This window comes from Salmo salar, chromosome ssa05 (assembly GCF_905237065.1).
Source record: "Salmo salar chromosome ssa05, Ssal_v3.1, whole genome shotgun sequence".
Lineage (NCBI taxonomy): Eukaryota > Metazoa > Chordata > Actinopteri > Salmoniformes > Salmonidae > Salmo > Salmo salar.
This window is the reverse complement of record NC_059446.1, coordinates 79,668,478-79,687,912: the sequence shown is the minus strand read 5'-3', so window position 1 is coordinate 79,687,912 and position 19,435 is coordinate 79,668,478. Positions and strand designations below refer to the sequence as shown.

The window sequence follows — 19,435 nt, the reverse complement described above, 5'->3', positions numbered from 1 at the left end:
ATGTATAAATGACTTACAAACTGACCACACCTCCTTAGAAGAAGTCAGGCTAGGCTACTCAATCAACGTTGAAGCACCGGGTGAAAGTTTTTACATTGATAGAAAACAGCATATAATACCGACAATTAAATTAACCCTCTTTAGATTTATAAGTATGATATTACGTTTGCGTTTCACCTGAGCTCGTGACACTCCTTAGCTCCTCAAGCTTTCCGTGTAAGGTGGATTTCTCATTTTTCTCAATCAGGAAGTAATATCAAGTTAAAATGGTAAGTAACCTATACTTTTTCTCAATCACCAACTACACACCGAAATGAATTTAAACATAAATCGAATGTTTAGCCTACTCGTGATGTTCTCCCGACTGGAGAATATTTCCTTGAGCCAACAAGTCATATTGCCTAGTGTTTGATACAGAAACCTGGTGGATGACGAGGATTGTAGACAAATATTCTTGGATGCCTGACCGGAGCTTGAAAAGGCGCTTTGATTCATAAATCACTAACTTTAAACAACTGGTGTAACACTGTTGGATCCACACGATGCAAATATTAGTAAGTCTGCGCAGTTTTCTTTTGCACAGACTTCCTTGTCGTGAACAGGTAGACTGTCTACATTTGATTCAATCAGTAGACTATTGCCTCAAATGTCCCAGTACTCCTTGAACTCCTTTCCAATACCTGAAAAGTGTGGGCAGGTTTTCACCTTAGTGCTGCTTCCACCTGTCAAGTCATGATCAGTGGTGCTAGGTTATAGGAAAGGTGACAAGGAAAGGGGGCTATAGTATCTAATAACATTGGAATAGGCACAACGTTTAGGCCTACCTACAGATGGAAACACGACTAGCCTGGGCATACACTTTTCCCAGGGGTTATTGCATGCACACCTAAATCACAGCCTAGGCATACCTGTAGTCTACTACACATAGCCACGGGGTGCTGCAGCACCCACTGAAAAATCAGAATACAAAATAAATGGTTTCTTTATTTTTTTATTCTCTCTCACAAAAGTAGTGCACTGGGCCTTTAATAATCCTGTATTAGTGGACCAATTAGAGCATGCAAAACATTGTTTTCTCTGCTGCCACCCTGCCCACCTCCACAAACAATACCCCCAACTACTTCCCGTGGCTATGCTACTATAGTAAATGTTTTGCCTCTAAACGTTACAGCACTCAGCTAGCAAAACTGTTTCCCTGTCAAACTGCAGGTGAAGCTGATTCAAATGAATCAACCTGGAACAACGTGTCTGGGCAGGGTTATCCCCAATGAACAGGCCCTAGGAGGGAAATGGAATGTAGACAAATCAGGATAGGAAGATTTGAGGTCCACGGGGGACAGACCCCTCTGTGATGTCATGCATACAACATTATACCTGGTCATAACTTTGGGACTCAACATCGGGACTCTGTGTTGGTTGGACACATTCAGGAGGATAACGTGACAGAATATTCTTCCTTTCCTGATCTCATTTTTATCCGTACTGATCAAGTTAGAGAAAAGGAGAACAAACCACTGCTGGTATTCACCCTGTGACCTGTTTGGTTCCAGACGCATGACTACGAGAACAATACCCAAACCATCTGTCTGTCATGGTGATTCATGACTGATAAATCACAAGGTATTTCCCTCGTGGCATTGCTTCTTCTTGCCCATCTGACCATCACTGAATGAATGAAGGAACAACACAGCCTACACACTATATTGCTGCTTAGCCTTTCTGTTTCTTTTATATGCAGAGTTTCTCATTCAGCACCTTGTATAATGTGATGTGTGTTTGACAATTACTTTACACCACTGAATTGACGAGGGTATTTCAATCATAAACGTTTCTCTTGGTAGGCCGTCATTGTAATTAAGAATTTGTTATTGTTTGTTATTTGTTAAGTGACTTGCCTAGTTAAATAAAGTTTAAATAATAAAATGATACTGTTCTGATTCATCCTGGCAGGCACACAGGCACACAGCTGTATTATGACAGTTATTACCTCACTATCTTGTGGTCAATATGGCAATATTCAAGGTTATTTTGGTAAGAGTGTGTAGATTAACACCAACGGTTGAGCCATTTCTATAGCTGTTTGAGTATGACCACAGTTGTCATCCTCTTTTGAAACCGAGGCTGCTGTAATTGTGTAATACATGTGTTATGGGCTTTTGTGTTGGGAACATCTTTATGGCGCGATGAGTATGAAGACTGTGTTTCTTTACTTTATGGTCATAACACTTACATTCAGCTTATTTGTGTCAGGCACAGTCTAACAAGCACAGTCTAAAAAGTGTATTGGAAAGCTACTTTTATGTAATTTATTGTGTACAAGGTTGGTGACCACTGGTGTACACTGTGCGGCCATTACTATTTCCACCACACAAACCATTGTACATTTACAGAATTCCACAATGCGATTTTTGAAGAGCTCACAGCCTCTTGTGTAAAGTAGTTGGTATGTCAGATTCCGGCATATTCAGTTTTCCCTGCTACCAGCCCATCACTGATCTTTCCCACTCCTCAGTCAGTTAATGAGGACATATGAGTGTTCATTAATGGACGAGGAGAGGAGTTGAAACGGAAAGAGAGAATTTGCAGTGACTGGTTGCAATAAGTCTCTGTCTGTCTGTCTGTCTGTCTGTCTGTCTGTCTGTCTGTCTCAGGGGAGTAAGGAGCGCTACCACTGGCAGACCCAGAATGTTAAGATCAGCGGGGTGGACGACATGGTCCTGCTGTCCAAGATCAACGAGGATGCCATCACTGACAACCTCAAGAAGAGATACATGGACGACTACATCTTCGTATCCTTCAGCTTCAACTTAGTAGTAGAACCAGGACACACACTGCTATATGTGGCAAATACACTGAGGCTTTGCTGTGCTTTGTAGATGTACATACACCGTAGTCTCTCTGTCTCACACACACACACACACACACACCCTATGGACCTACACACCTGTGTGATCACTTCACTCACATTAGCCTGTTATGAGATTAGCGTTAATAACATGCTTTAAAAAGTGTAGAACAACATGGAAGGATAATATGTTTGTGTCTCAACCACCATATTTCCAGTACACCACATGTAGCGTTAGGGACTAACACTGTGATCACAACTACACACGTCAACGTTGTTGTGGTCCCTGGCGGTGGTGTATTCCAGATGGATATTCTAGTTGTTCTTAACGTGTCTTCCTCAGACCTACATAGGGTCGGTGCTGATCTCTGTCAACCCCTTTAAACAGCTGCCCTACTTCACCGACAGAGAGGTGGAGCTCTACCAGGGAGCTGTGAGTAATATACACACTACTAAAGCCGCTGGGCTTTCTGCTGGCTGGCTGCACCTACCTACCAGTTTCAGGATTTGTTTGCATCCCTCGATCTAGACAGAGAAACTGTAGTGTATAAAATGCTGCTTATCAATAGGTGATGCAAAGTATGCCCTCCCACATTCCCACTATCATGTAAATGATCTGTTCAATGCCATTAAGTTGTCCATTGTTTACCTCACCTCATAATCACAGAGTTAATGAATAACCCCAAGGCTTCCTGTTTCTCAGTTACCTCCTTCATTTCTTTAGTTTCACTCGGGTCTGAGGGACCAGTAGACACTCCATTAACCACTTCTGTTACAAATATGTGAGAATGTATTCTACTGCAGAAGTTTTTGTAAATGCCTTTTTTTTTTGTATTACTATTTGTCTAAAGTCCTGTAAGTAAGAAGCTTCATCTATTGTGAATGCTGTTTACCGAGCTGGACAAAAACACATCTAATAAAAATACATGGTGAAAATAAACTGCTGGATGTTTGATAGCAAGTCACCTAGGGCTTGTAGAAAACACTCATATATATATATATATATATATATATACACACATACTTTGCATCACCTATTGAGATATATATATATATGAGTGTTTTCTACAAGCCCTAGGTGACTTGCTATCAAACATCCAGCAGTTTATTTTCACCATGTATTTTTATTAGATGTGTTTTTGTCCAGCTCGGTAAACAGCATTCACAATAGATGAAGCTTCTTACTTACAGGACTTTAGACAAATAGTAATACAAAAAAAAATATATATATATATACTGCTCAAAAAAATAAAGGGAACACTTAAACAACACATCCTACATCTGAATGAAAGAAATAATCTTATTAAATACTTTTTTCTTTACATAGTTGAATGTGCTGACAACAAAATCACACACAAATAATCAATGGAAATCCAATTTATCAACCCATGGAGGTCTGGATTTGGAGTCACACTCAAAATTAAAGTGGAAAACCACACTACAGGCTGATCCAACTTTGATGTAATGTCCTTAAAACAAGTCAAAATGAGGCTCAGTAGTGTGTGTGTGACCTCCACGTGCCTGTATGACCTCCCTACAACGCCTGGGCATGCTCCTGATGAGGTGGCGGATGGTCCCCTGAGGGATCTCCTCCCAGACCTGGGCTAAAGCATCCGCCAACTCCTGGACAGTCTGTGGTGCAACGTGGCGTTGGTGGATGGAGCGAGACATGATGTCCCAGATGTGCTCAATTGGATTCAGGTCTGGGGAACGGACGGGCCAGTCCATAGCATCAATGCCTTCCTCTTGCAGGAACTGCTGACACACTCCAGCCACATGAGGTCTAGCATTGTCTTGCATTAGGAGGAACCCAGGGCCAACCGCACCAGCATATGGTCTCACAAGGGGTCTGAGGATCTCATCTCGGTACCTAATGGCAGTCAGGCTACCTCTGGTGATTACATGGAGGGCTGTGCGGCCCCCCAAAGAACTGCCACCCCACACCATGACTGACCCACCGCCAAACCGGTCATGCTGGAGGATGTTGCGGGCAGCAGAACGTTCTCCATGGCGTCTCCAGACTCTGTCACGTCTGTCACGTGCTCAGTGTGAACCTGCTTTCATCTGTGAAGAGCACAGGGCGCCAGTGGCGAATTTGCCAATCTTGGTGTTCTCTGGCAAATGCCAAACGTCCTGCACGGTGTTGGGCTGTAAGCACAACACCCACCTGTGGACGTCGGGCCCTCATACCACCCTCATGGAGTCTGTTTCTGACCGTTTGAGCAGACACATGCACATTTGTGGCCTGCTGGAGGTCATTTTGCAGGGCTCTGGCAGTGCTCCTCCTGCTCCTCCTTGCACAAAGGCGGAGGTAGCGGTCCTGCTGCTGGGTTGTTGCCCTCCTACGGCCTCCTCCACATCTCCTGATGTACTGGCCTGTCTCCTGGTAGCGCCTCCATGCTCTGGACACTACGCTGACAGACACAGCAAACCTTCTTGCCACAGCTCGCATTGATGTGCCATCCTGGATGAGCAGCACTACCTGAGCCACTTGTGTGGGTTGTAGACTCCGTCTCATGCTACCACTAGAGTGAAAGCACCGCCAGCATTCAAAAGTTACCAAAACATCAGCCAGGAAGCATAGGAACTGAGAAGTGGTCTCCACCTGCAGATCCACTCCTTTATTGGGGGTGTCTTGCTTATTGCCTATAATTTCCACCTGTTGTCTATTCCATTTGCACAACAGCATGTGACATTTATTGTCAATCAGTGTTGCTTCCTAAGTGGACAGTTTGATTTCACAGAATTGTGATTGACTTGGAGTTGCATTGTGTTGTTTAAGTGTTCCCTTGATTTTTTTGAGCAGTATATATATATTATTAAAACATTTTTTATTTTCTTTGAATTAGTAATTTAGCAGGCACTCTTATCCAGAGTGACTTACAGGAGTAATTAGGGTTAAGTGCCTTGGTCAAGGGCACATCGACAGATTGTTCAGCTAGTCGGCATGGGGATTCGAACCAGCGACCTTTTGATTATTGGCCCAATGCTCTTAACCGCTAGGCTACCTGCCGTGGACACTGGAGTAATGTTTTCTCCTCCGTTTCCAGGCCCAGTATGAGAACCCCCCTCACATCTACGCCCTGGCTGACAACATGTACCGTAACATGATGATCGACTGTGAGAACCAGTGTGTCATCATCAGGTCTGACCAATCATCTCACTCCTACAGATCAAACTTCATACTTCCTGTAACCTGAACTGTCACATAAACCATGCATTCTGTCAATGGGATACCATCACAATGAGTTCGGGTGTTGCCCTGTTTCCCAAAGCTTTCCGTTGTCTTTGCAGTGGGGAGAGTGGAGCAGGAAAGACCGTAGCAGCAAAATACATAATGGGTTACATCTCCAAGGTGTCGGGCGGAGGTCCCAAAGTCCAGGTATAGGGGATACATTTGACTAATTCTCCCTTCCATTCTCTCATTTCTTCTTCTCAGACACATATTAGTGGGTTCATCTGTTCTCCTTTATTCTTCTTCTTCACAGCACGTAAAAGACATCATCCTCCAATCCAACCCTCTCCTGGAGGCCTTTGGGAATGCCAAGACTGTGCGCAACAATAACTCTAGTCGCTTTGTGAGTAGAACCGGGAATCTGGGAATACCGATAGAGTGGATAAGGAATTAGGGGTGCATTTCATTCCAAAATGTTGTGGCCTTTCTTCTGCCATTCACTCCCATTGGCAGAGCTGATGGGACCAGATAGGTGAAAGCAATAGGAAGGATTCTAGGTGGAGCTTTGTTGTTGCATCCCTGTTATAGGCCTTATCTGGACAAGGAACCTTAATCACTGTGTCTGTTTTTACCACAGGGGAAGTACTTTGAGATCCAGTTCAGCCGTGGAGGAGAGCCAGACGGAGGGAAGATCTCCAACTTCCTGTTGGAGAAGTCCAGGGTGGTGTCACAGAACCAGGGAGAGAGGAACTTCCACATCTACTACCAGGTGGGACAGAATAACAATAATTATGGAGAGAATTCCATCACTTAATTAACCTTTGACCTAACGACCCTGACCCTTAGCTCCTGGGGGGCGCCACTAAAGAGATGAGGGAGAACCTTGGTGTCACCACACCTGACTACTACCTCTACCTGAACCAGTCTGGGACCTACACCGTGGAGGATGTCAACGATAAGAAGGAATTCTCTGACACCATGGTGAGCTCTCTCTCTCTCGCTCACTCTCTCTTTTCACATGTATAGAGAGGCAGTTTGTCTTCATTGTGTGTGTGTGTGTGTTTTAGGAGGCCATGTCAGTGGTGGGCCTGTCTGTAGATGATCAGGACATGGTGCTGCAGATTGTAGCAGGCATCCTGCATCTGGGTAACATCGCCTTCAGAGAGGAGGGAAACTACGCTGTGGTGGAGAGTGAGGACTGTGAGTTACATACACACACACACACAATCCCAAACCAACCCCTATCCTGTGCCCTCTTTGTACTTGTGATCTCTCTCGCTGTCCTATATCACTTCCCCTCCTCCATGTTCCGGCAGTCCTGGCGTTCCCGGCCTACCTGTTGGGAATCTCCCAGGAGGGTCTGAAAAACAAGCTGACCAGCCGGATCATGGACAGCAAGTGGGGAGGCAAGACGGAGAGCATCGCTGTCACCCTGAACACAGAGCAGGCCTCCTTCACACGGGACGCCCTCTCCAAAGCCCTCTACTCACGCCTGTTTGACTTTCTTGTGGATGTAAGTGTCCATTTCATTTCACTTATATTTTGACTAATTAACTAGTAGAGGGAACATGTAACAGCAAAGCATGGCCAAACATGTTCACAATTACTACAAAGAGTCATCCCTCTTATCGGAACATGTGTTGGACTTGCTGTCTGGGTTCTTGTCCAGTTGTTTGTCTTTTGACTGCTGGTGTGGGAGCCACACAAGACAGAACACGTCTAGAGATGGGAGCAGTAGGGAGGCAGCGTAGCGTACACATGTTCTGTCCTGTTGTCTCACAAGAGGTTTACTGTTGCTACGACCATGACACTTCCTTTTATTGTAGTACTGTATCATGAAAATATAGACTAGCAATTCAACTTCTTCATAGATTTCTTTCTTCTCTCCACTCCCCCAGTCTATCAACAAAGCCATACAGAAAGACCATGAGGAATTCAACATCGGGGTGCTGGACATCTATGGCTTTGAAATCTTCCAGGTGGATATTTCTGTGCTGCCTCATACAGGAGTTGTTCCACTTCTACTGTTGGACTAGCCTTCATTTCGTTTAACACTGCATACATAGTCATTTCCACCTATAGGCTGTTAGACCACATATCATTTTGTTTAAGATTGCACACGTATGTCCTGCACACCTAATTTCCACCTCCAGTTACGTTGAATTGTTACTGCTTTTTATTCATACAAAATCGTTAATACTACATATGCGCTCTGTTGTGGAAATTACCACCAGGGACTCCTGAAGTCAATCTGAAATGAATGATTCTTTATTATCATCAAGCTGGAGAGGTTCCAACAAACAAATGCACCAAGTATTAGCTCTGCCATGGTAGTCCTGTTAGTTATCTTATATACTGCTTCCACAGACAAGTTATATTTGCATGGTTTAGCTTATTCATCATTAACTTTTGGTTCATGCTTGTGACCGACCAATACCTCACAAGGCTTCTTCTCTCCAAGCTGACACCTTGAAACTGAGATATTCCTTTCCTTTCTCAAAACAAGGTTCTGGGCGTACTGCCAAATTGCTTATACTGATAGTGAGGATTCCTCCCAGGCATGATCAATCAGTAACTTGCATCAACTCAGTCGAATTGGTTATTAGAAAAGCACAAACATAACATTTTCCTTCACATCTCTATTTAACACGAATAGAAAAACGGCTTTGAGCAGTTCTGCATCAACTTTGTGAATGAGAAACTGCAGCAGATTTTCATTGAGCTCACGTTAAAAGCTGAGCAGGTAAGTGATAACACTACATTACTTGTTTCACTCTTTCGTCTTATGATACGTCTACATTACTTTGGCCTGTTTTCCCAGATACTGACGTTGTTTCTTGTAGGAGGAGTATGTGCAGGAAGGGATTAAGTGGACGCCAATCGAGTACTTTAACAACAAAGTCGTGTGTGACCTCATTGAGTCCAAACTGGTGAGTGATCATATTCGGCCATTGCTGAAGTTGACCGGCCATTTTGTCTGTAATTCAGGTGAACTAGTTACAGTACCAGTAGATGGTGTGTGTGGTACAGTTCTTGATATGCCCTGTTCTTATTACCCAGAACCCCCCAGGCATCATGAGTATCTTGGACGATGTGTGTGCCACCATGCATGCTAAGGGGGAGGGTGCAGACCAGACCCTGATCCAGAAGCTACAAGCGGGAATCAGCTCCCATGAGCACTTCAACAGCTGGAATAAAGGCTTCATAGTGCACCACTACGCTGGCAAGGCACGAACACCATACAGTACAACACTATGGGCTTTTAGAATGCATCCTCATTACAACCTGATTCAACATTCCAAAGATTACAGCTCTTAGATTATTTGGTACATTGCCCCCTGGTGGGGGTTTGGAGTACATGGAGCCTACATGTCCTAAATGTCAGAATGTGTTAGAGGGAAAATGCTGAAATGAAAGACTGATAGCTTGTTCTCTCTCTCAGGTGTCCTATGACGTCAGTGGCTTCTGTGAGAGGAACAGAGATGTGCTCTTCAACGACATCATTGAGCTGATGCAGAGCAGTGAATTGTAAGTGTAGTGAGACGTGTTATAATAGGTATACTATATGATAATTACATAGACCGCCACTGACCAGCCTCTCTCTCTCTGTCTGTCTGTGTTTGGGCAGTGCCTTCATAAAAACCCTTTTCCCAGAAAACCTAGAGGCAGAGAAAAAGGGCCGTCCTACCACCGCCAGTAGCAAGATCAAGGTAAGGATCTGACGCGGTTGTGTGCTACTATAATCTCTGTAGAACCAGAACAAAGTCTCACGTAATTGGTCAGCTGCTTGATTAAGTTCTGGGTTCATACGTGTGAAGAGAAGAGACGCTAGAACGAGGTGTGGAACCGGAACGTGGAGCGGAACCCTCTCTACGGGCCGACTGTCCCCTCCCCTCCCGAAATTCGAAAGATGCTAACACCTACGAAATCGTGATTTGTCCAAATAACCAGTGAGGAAAGACCCACACTGTAACCACTGCTGCTCATTATCCCACCCATCCCATTCCTTCCCCACAGATTCTACGATGCCAGTTATGCTTACGTAGATCTGTCCACTAAATATTATTGTTGCTATGGAAACAGACATGCCAGTCCAATCTCAGATGAGTGACTCCCCCACCCCCCTGTCTTCCATAACATCCAGGCCACGGGTCACTGAATGTGTTATTGTACAGGGATGTATTTTCTTCCATCAGTCTGTTTACTGCTCTGAGCGCCTGGTCGGTGCTACCAATCATTGAACCTCCATGTCCTTCAGAAACAAGCCAACAACCTGGTCCAGACCCTGATGAAGTGCACCCCCCACTACATCCGCTGTATCAAGCCCAACGAGACCAAGAAGCCTCGGGACTGGGAGGACACTCGGGCCAAACACCAGGTGGAGTACCTGGGCCTGCGGGAGAACATTCGTGTGCGCCGCGCCGGGTACGCATTCCGCCGAGCCTTTGCCAAGTTCCTGCAGAGGTGAGCCCTAAGGTCATAGGGGTCAGGGGTGCAAGAGATGGATTTCCATGCTGGCTTTACAGATTTCAAACGTCAGTACAAATGTATTTGTTCATGTTTTTTTCATCAGCGTTTGGCTTGATCGGAATAAATTCCACCCAATATTTTGTTTCTATTTATTTAAAAAATGTATGGGGGACTTGAGGACATTCTACCAGTCCAGTAAAATGGCTGTGTGTGGTCCTACAGGTACGCCATCCTGACCAGGGAGACATGGCCCCGGTGGACAGGGGAGGAGAGGAAGGGGGTTCTCCACCTCCTCCGCTCTGTCAACATGGACCAGGACCAGTACCAGCTGGGAAAGACTAAGATCTTCATCAAGGCCCCAGAATCAGTACATCTTTCTCTCCTTCCCTAGAAAACCTCTTTACTGACACATAACAGTCTGGTTATTCTGAGTGTAAAGGTGATGATTTCTAGAAGTATTGTGAAATGTGTGTCTGTAGTTGTTCTTGCTGGAGGAGATGAGGGAAAGGAAATATAACGGATATGCTCGGGCCATCCAGAAGGCCTGGCGCAAACACATCGCCGTCCGCAAGTACGTCAAGATGAGAGAGGAAGGTAAGTCATTGGTTTCTCTCTGTGGGAATGAGCTTTTTACCATACACGGTCAGTACTGCATCACAGTAGGTTACATCTACTGTATATGTTAAGCCCTGTATCACAGTGGGTCGTGTCTTGTCAGTTCAGTACTGTATCACAGTGGGTCCTGGCAGTTCAGTACTGTATCACACTGTCCTGGCAGTTCAGTACTGTATCACACTGTGTCCTGGCAGTTCAGTACTGTATCACACTGTGTCCTGGCAGTTCAGTACTGTATCACACTGGGTCCTGGCAGTTCAGTACTGTATCACACTGGGTCCTGGCAGTTCAGTACTGTATCACACTGTGTCCTGGCAGTTCAGTACTGTATCACACTGTGTCCTGGCAGTTCAGTACTGTATCACACTGTGTCCTGGCAGTTCAGTACTGTATCACACTGTGTCCTGGCAGTTCAGTACTGTATCACACTGGGTCCTGGCAGTTCAGTACTGTATCACACTGTGTCCTGGCAGTTCAGTACTGTATCACACTGGGTCCTGGCAGTTCAGTACTGTATCACACTGGGTCCTGGCAGTTCAGTACTGTATCACACTGGGTCCTGGCAGTTCAGTACTGTATCACACTGGGTCCTGGCAGTTCAGTACTGTATCACACTGGGTCCTGGCAGTTCAGTACTGTATCACACTGGGTCCTGGCAGTTCAGTACTGTATCACACTGGGTCCTGGCAGTTCAGTACTGTATCACACTGGGTCCTGGCAGTTCAGTACTGTATCACACTGGGTCCTGGCAGTTCAGTACTGTATCACACTGGGTCCTGGCAGTTCAGTACTGTATCACACTGGGTCCTGGCAGTTCAGTACTGTATCACACTGTGTCGTGGCAGTTCAGTACTGTATCACACTGTGTCCTGGCAGTTCAGTACTGTATCACACTGTGTCGTGTCCTGTAGCCTCAGACATCCTACTGAATAAGAAGGAGAGGAGGAGGAACAGTTCAGTACTGTATCACACTGTGTCGTGTCCTGTAGCCTCAGACATCCTACTGAATAAGAAGGAGAGGAGGAGGAACAGTTCAGTACTGTATCACACTGTGTCGTGTCCTGTAGCCTCAGACATCCTACTGAATAAGAAGGAGAGGAGGAGGAACAGTTCAGTACTGTATCACACTGTGTCGTGTCCTGTAGCCTCAGACATCCTACTGAATAAGAAGGAGAGGAGGAGGAACAGTTCAGTACTGTATCACACTGTGTCGTGTCCTGTAGCCTCAGACATCCTACTGAATAAGAAGGAGAGGAGGAGGAACAGTTCAGTACTGTATCACACTGTGTCGTGTCCTGTAGCCTCAGACATCCTACTGAATAAGAAGGAGAGGAGGAGGAACAGTTCAGTACTGTATCACACTGTGTCGTGTCCTGTAGCCTCAGACATCCTACTGAATAAGAAGGAGAGGAGGAGGAACAGTTCAGTACTGTATCACACTGGGTCGTGTCCTGTAGCCTCAGACATCCTACTGAATAAGAAGGAGAGGAGGAGGAACAGTTCAGTACTGTATCACACTGTGTCGTCAGACATCCTACTGAATAAGAAGGAGAGGAGGAGGAACAGTTCAGTACTGTATCACACTGTGTCGTGTCCTGTAGCCTCAGACATCCTACTGAATAAGAAGGAGAGGAGGAGGAACAGTTCAGTACTGTATCACACTGTGTCGTGTCCTGTAGCCTCAGACATCCTACTGAATAAGAAGGAGAGGAGGAGGAACAGTTCAGTACTGTATCACACTGTGTCGTGTCCTGTAGCCTCAGACATCCTACTGAATAAGAAGGAGAGGAGGAGGAACAGTTCAGTACTGTATCACACTGTGTCGTGTCCTGTAGCCTCAGACATCCTACTGAATAAGAAGGAGAGGAGGAGGAACAGTTCAGTACTGTATCACACTGTGTCGTGTCCTGTAGCCTCAGACATCCTACTGAATAAGAAGGAGAGGAGGAGGAACAGTTCAGTACTGTATCACACTGTGTCGTGTCCTGTAGCCTCAGACATCCTACTGGAAGGAGAGGAGGAGGAACAGTTCAGTACTGTATCACACTGTGTCGTGTCCTGTAGCCTCAGACATCCTACTGAATAAGAAGGAGAGGAGGAGGAACAGTTCAGTACTGTATCACACTGTGTCGTGTCCTGTAGCCTCAGACATCCTACTGAAGGAGAGGAGGAGGAACAGTTCAGTACTGTATCACACTGTGTCGTGTCCTGTAGCCTCAGACATCCTACTGAATAAGAAGGAGAGGAGGAGGAACAGTTCAGTACTGTATCACACTGTGTCGTGTCCTGTAGCCTCAGACATCCTACTGAATAAGAAGGAGAGGAGGAGGAACAGTTCAGTACTGTATCACACTGTGTCGTGTCCTGTAGCCTCAGACATCCTACTGAATAAGAAGGAGAGGAGGAGGAACAGTTCAGTACTGTATCACACTGTGTCGTGTCCTGTAGCCTCAGACATCCTACTGAATAAGAAGGAGAGGAGGAGGAACAGTTCAGTACTGTATCACACTGTGTCGTGTCCTGTAGCCTCAGACATCCTACTGAATAAGAAGGAGAGGAGGAGGAACAGTTCAGTACTGTATCACACTGTGTCGTGTCCTGTAGCCTCAGACATCCTACTGAATAAGAAGGAGAGGAGGAGGAACAGTTCAGTACTGTATCACACTGTGTCGTGTCCTGTAGCCTCAGACATCCTACTGAATAAGAAGGAGAGGAGGAGGAACAGTTCAGTACTGTATCACACTGTGTCGTGTCCTGTAGCCTCAGACATCCTACTGAATAAGAAGGAGAGGAGGAGGAACAGTTCAGTACTGTATCACACTGTGTCGTGTCCTGTAGCCTCAGACATCCTACTGAATAAGAAGGAGAGGAGGAGGAACAGTTCAGTACTGTATCACACTGTGTCGTGTCCTGTAGCCTCAGACATCCTACTGAATAAGAAGGAGAGGAGGAGGAACAGTTCAGTACTGTATCACACTGTGTCGTGTCCTGTAGCCTCAGACATCCTACTGAATAAGAAGGAGAGGAGGAGGAACAGTTCAGTACTGTATCACACTGTGTCGTGTCCTGTAGCCTCAGACATCCTACTGAATAAGAAGGAGAGGAGGAGGAACAGTTCAGTACTGTATCACACTGTGTCGTGTCCTGTAGCCTCAGACATCCTACTGAATAAGAAGGAGAGGAGGAGGAACAGTTCAGTACTGTATCACACTGTGTCGTGTCCTGTAGCCTCAGACATCCTACTGAATAAGAAGGAGAGGAGGAGGAACAGTTCAGTACTGTATCACACTGTGTCGTGTCCTGTAGCCTCAGACATCCTACTGAATAAGAAGGAGAGGAGGAGGAACAGTTCAGTACTGTATCACACTGTGTCGTGTCCTGTAGCCTCAGACATCCTACTGAATAAGAAGGAGAGGAGGAGGAACAGTCTCAACAGGAACTTTGTGGGCGACTACATCGGCACCAACAACCACCCCGAGATCCGGCAGTTCGTGGGCCGCCGGGAGAAGATCGATTTTGCAGATGTGGTTGCCAAATATGACCGCAGGTTTAGGGTAAGAGTCAAGTATGACCACAGTAACAAACCAACATTGATATTGTCACAGAACGCATAATGCTATTGTTATTCATGTTAGATAGACGAGACAGTGTTAATACTCCACCAATGGTTTGGTGGATACTGCCAATGCTTGTCTGCTCATTGAACCCCCTATATATTGTGGTTCCTGGTCAGTAAGCCTATAATAGCAACAAGTTATATAATATGCCTCTCTCCATCTTGCAGACTGTGAAGCGTGACCTCATCCTGACCCCTAAGTTCCTGTATCTGATTGGTCGGGAGAAGGTGAAGCAGGGACCAGATAAGGGGCAGATCCACGAGGTTCTGAAGAGACAGATAGAAGTGGAGAAGATTCAGTCAGTCTCTCTCAGGTGCAGGTTTAGATACTCTGGAAGTGTTATACCAGTTGATGGTCATGATGCACAGTAGTAGAAATGGGGTTTTCATTGAAAATATGTGTATCTTTTCCTCCCTCAGCACCCTGCAGGATGACTTCTTCATCATCCACGAGGAGCATTACGACAGTGTCCTTCAGTGCATCTTCAAGACGGAGTTCCTCAGTCTGCTCTACAAACGTTATGATGAGAAGACCCAGAGGAAGCTACCGCTCAAGTTCAACAACCTGTCAGTCAGTCTTTACTCTGAGCTTAGCCTTAGACCAATCAGTGGGGTCTTACTGTTAAACTAAAAGGGGCCTTACTGTTAAACTAAAAGGGGCCTTACTGTTAAACTAAAAGGGGCCTTACTGTTAAACTAAAAGGGGCCTTACTGTTAAACTAAAAGGGGCCTTACTGTTAAACTAAAAGGGGCCTTGCTGTTAAACTAAAAGGGGCCTTGCTGTTAAACTAAAAGGGGCCTTACTGTTAAACTAAAAGGGGCCTTACTGTTAAACTAAAAGGGGCCTTACTGTTAAACTAAAAGGGGCCTTACTGTTAAACTAAAAGGGGCCTTACTGTTAAACTAAAAGGGGCCTTACTGTTAAACTAAAAGGGGCCTTACTGTTAAACTAAAAGGGGCCTTACTGTTAAACTAAAAGGGGCCTTACTGTTAAACTAAAAGGGGCCTTACTGTTAAACTAAAAGGGGCCTTACTGTTAAACTAAAAGGGGCCTTACTGTTAAACTAAAAGGGGCCTTACTGTTAAACTAAAAGGGCCAATCCGCAGTTGAAACCATAACAAAGTGGTTTCTATAAAAAGCTGAGGGATGGGGCTAAATAAATAAAACCACTCTCAAATTCATAGACATATGGGTGCAAGGACTGATCATCCATAATATCAAAAAGATAGCTTTAACCATGTTTTGCGGCTATACAGTTTTGCATTTACTTTGTATACAAAACTTGGAGTAAAGTAAGCGTATATTTTGGGTTCTGACTGCAGTGTATTCATTTATCAGCAACTTAAATGACTAAAACCACATATAAAGTATGTATAAAAGATGATGGAGCTATATATTTATAAGATCATGTTACAACCACCAAAATGAAAACTAGACAGTCAGTGAGAATCTAAAATTAAAAAATGTCATGGCATGGGTCCCGATGTGATTTTGTTATACTGTTTGAGTCACTCAGATAGCATAAGAACATGGCATAAGCCCTGGCTAAATGTGGAGAATTGTAGGAAATTAGCTTTGAAAACAATTCTCCCCACCCCATATTGAAATGTGTTAAATGGCAGGGAATTTGCTTTAAAACAGCAGAACCTGCGGCCAAGAGGAGGGCCTGGAAGAATTTTGGAGGGAGACCCCGTCCCCACCACTAACTTTGCCACCGCTTCGGAAAAAAAATCCTAGGGGAAACACTGGACTGGGTGTGAAAGTTGAACTAAACTCATGAGGCATTTCTAAATTGTTATGTTTCGAGAATCAATGGGTATATATCATTAATTTATAAGTCCAAAATTTGATGTTGCAACTGCAGGTTGCCCCTTAAAACATACCAGTGTAATGCTTTACAACAACGATCATTAATAATCTCTCAAAGATACATAACGCAAAAAGGTTATGCAGTTTGAGTCTTTTAAGCCATTTCTTAACCCATTGCTCTTCTCTCCCCCCTCTCCGTTCCTCATTTAGACTGGAGTTTAAGGTGAAGAAGGGAGGTTGGGGGCCGTTCTCAGCGGCTGGCTCCAGGCAGATCCAGTTCCAGCCGGGCCAAGGAGAAGAGGCGGTTGTGAAGCCCAGCAGCAAGGTCCTCATAGTCACCATCGGACCTGGGCTCCCCAAGAACTCCAGTGAGTCCATGCACTTTGAAAGGAGACTTCTATTAGTAGGCTTAATCTGGGTCTGTGCAACCATCCCATAGCATTTCAGACACATCACACCTTTTTGTCATGTGTTCCCCAGGACCGACCCGCAGGGACAACAGGAAAAGTCGCTACATGGGAAACCAGACTCCAGGCTCAGGACAGCAGTCACAAGGTGAGAGAACTAGATATCTGAGCCTCTCCAATGATGCCACTCATTTCACTTTTGACCTGACTCAACATCTCCCTCATCTGTCTCAGGCGCCCCCAGGGGCAGAGGCCGAGGTGGGGGTGGTGGTCAGCGGGGTGGGCCGCCCTCGTCCAGGGCGTCCAGGGTCTCTCTGCTCCGCCGACAGTCCAGTATGGAGCAGCCCACACTACCACGACAACAGGGGTCCCGGCAGACCAACAACCGCTCCAACAACCAGAGCCAGGCAGACACCGCTTTCATGAACGTGCCTGACCAGGGAGTGGCTGGGTGAGTTCTCAGGCCCTGTTTGGATACTTGTTAGGTTTTTAAAATGGATATTCTTCCTGTTGTTGCTGGTGTTTTTTCAAATACTCAAATAGTATTAGATACTGTAAATCAAGGGAAAGACACTTTTTCTAGATCTCTCTTTCTCTCATCTCAATTTCTTTCAGTCTTCATCGTAGACGCTCGAAGGATGTCAAGCCTTCCCCAGGAGCGGGCCGCCCCAAGCCTGCCCCCAAGCCCAAGCCTCGCTCCCCAGAATGCCGAGCGCTGTATGCTTACGACGCCCAGGACACTGATGAGCTGAGCTTCAACGCAGAGGATGTAATTGAAATCCTCACTGAAGGTACTAAACCCTTACAGTAGATCATCTCTGAGGTGATATTTTTATAAACTGAGTATATTAATTACAGTAGTATAAAACTGCTATTAGTCATACACTATAAGTACTGCTACATATTATATACTGCTTGTAGTATAGCATTATTAAAGGCATACTATAACCACATTTTAAATTTTGCAGTCTTCCTGTGCTTCATCTGTAGGATAGAAAAGGACTATATAATCTATAATGGCTAGATTGACTGGTTTCCTCACCTGTCCTCCCTCCAGATCCATCAGGCTGGTGGTACGGTCGTCTTCGTGGGAGGGAAGGCATGTTTCCTGGGAATTATGTGAAGAAGATTTAGGCTGGAGCGATGAGGGACTTGTCTAAAGGTAGAATATCTAGACTGGATCAAGGGACATAAGATCTAGAATGAAGCGATGAGGGACATGTCCAATGAGAGAAGAACTAGACTGGAGCAAGGGACATAAGATCTAGAATGAAGCGATGAGGAACATGTCCAATGAGAGAAGATCTAGAATGAAGCGATGAGGGACATGTTCAATGAGAGAAGATCTAGAATGAAGCGATGAGGAACATGTCCAATGAGAGAAGATCTAGAATGAAGCGATGAGGGACATGTTCAATGAGAGAAGATCTAGAATGAAGCGATGAGGAACATGTCCAATGAGAGAAGATCTAGAATGAAGCGATGAGGGACATGTTCAATGAGAGCGAGGAGTCAGGTGGCAACAGTAGAATTACAACCATACCAAGTGCATTACTACAGAGACAACACAAAAAGCATAATTAAAGCATTTCTCCATACCATCTCTCTTTGGAGTCAGAGACAAGGGAACGTGATGATTTTTGCCAGAGATGGTTTGAAGTGCAAATACCACTAACTTTTATCAATGGATTTGATCTATTGTTTTAGCATGGGATAGCATTGTTTTTAAAGGCACTTTGTTTTATCCGGCATCTTTTTATAGACATTTACCTCAAGTGTTCAAATAAATCTTTGTTTTATTTGCTCTTTCACATTTGTTTAATACATAGGACCAAATGGCCATAATAATCTCAGTTCAGGTGGAGTTGGGATAGAATGGGTAATTATAAAACATTTTTGACAAGATATATATTAGTTGTGTATTTTATGTGATTCTCAACGTCTTAGGTAGATGTACATGTACCCTATTATAAAACATGTGGAATGGTTGGTTCTGTTAGTCTCATATGCTTCATCATCTTAGGTAGATATTTCACAATTCTATATCAGTGAAGATCGGTAAGGCAGGGTTTACACAGGCAGCCCAATTCTGATGTTTTACCCAATTATCAGTAAAACAGCTGATCTGATTGGTCAAATTAATTAATTGGAAAATAATCAGAATTGGGCTGCCTGTGTAAACCCAGCCTTACAAATCTTTACTGATATAGAATTGTGAAATATCTACCTAAGATGATGATGAACCATATAAGATTTTAACAGAGCCTACCATTCCCCATGTTTTATAATAGGCTACATGGTACATGTTATTACCCAGAGATAGGCTACAGTTGTCTGTTAAAAAAAAGACAGTTGATTGTTTGTCAACAGTTGACGTCTAAGGTCATAATGAACAAAAAAATAAAGATGTTTTAAGAATGTAAACCATCATATATTGAGGGTTGTTTCTTGGGGGGGGGGGGGTCACAAAAGATGGTCCCATGACACTCTTTTTACA

General features: G+C 44.7%; 1 protein-coding gene across 3 annotated transcripts; it reads left to right on the top strand.

Moving 5' to 3' along the window:
- Window positions 1-14: 14 nt before the first annotated feature.
- On the top strand, window positions 15-19,362 carry LOC106574105 (unconventional myosin-Ie). 3 transcript variants are annotated; one of them, XM_045719067.1, is made up of 28 exons: window positions 15-269; window positions 2,652-2,789; window positions 3,189-3,278; window positions 5,896-5,990; window positions 6,140-6,227; window positions 6,334-6,423; window positions 6,658-6,789; window positions 6,867-7,001; window positions 7,088-7,220; window positions 7,337-7,533; window positions 7,919-7,999; window positions 8,677-8,763; window positions 8,864-8,950; window positions 9,081-9,248; window positions 9,463-9,548; window positions 9,649-9,730; window positions 10,279-10,484; window positions 10,713-10,857; window positions 10,970-11,084; window positions 12,017-12,588; window positions 13,268-14,659; window positions 14,890-15,035; window positions 15,142-15,288; window positions 16,742-16,899; window positions 17,012-17,086; window positions 17,173-17,389; window positions 17,554-17,729; window positions 17,996-19,362. In XM_045719067.1, exons 1-28 carry the CDS (start codon window positions 267-269, stop codon window positions 18,070-18,072), a joined length of 5,118 nt encoding a protein of 1,705 aa, XP_045575023.1. In that variant the 5' UTR covers window positions 15-266; the 3' UTR covers window positions 18,073-19,362. The 3 variants fall into 3 exon arrangements, with proteins under 3 accessions (XP_045575023.1, XP_045575024.1, XP_045575025.1); XM_045719068.1 differs by lacking the exon at window positions 12,017-12,588 and having other exon boundaries at window positions 14,490-14,659; XM_045719069.1 differs by lacking the exons at window positions 14,890-15,035; window positions 15,142-15,288; window positions 16,742-16,899; ... (2 more) ...; window positions 17,554-17,729; window positions 17,996-19,362 and having other exon boundaries at window positions 12,017-12,570; window positions 12,637-13,395.
- The last annotated feature ends 73 nt before the right edge of the window (window positions 19,363-19,435 follow it).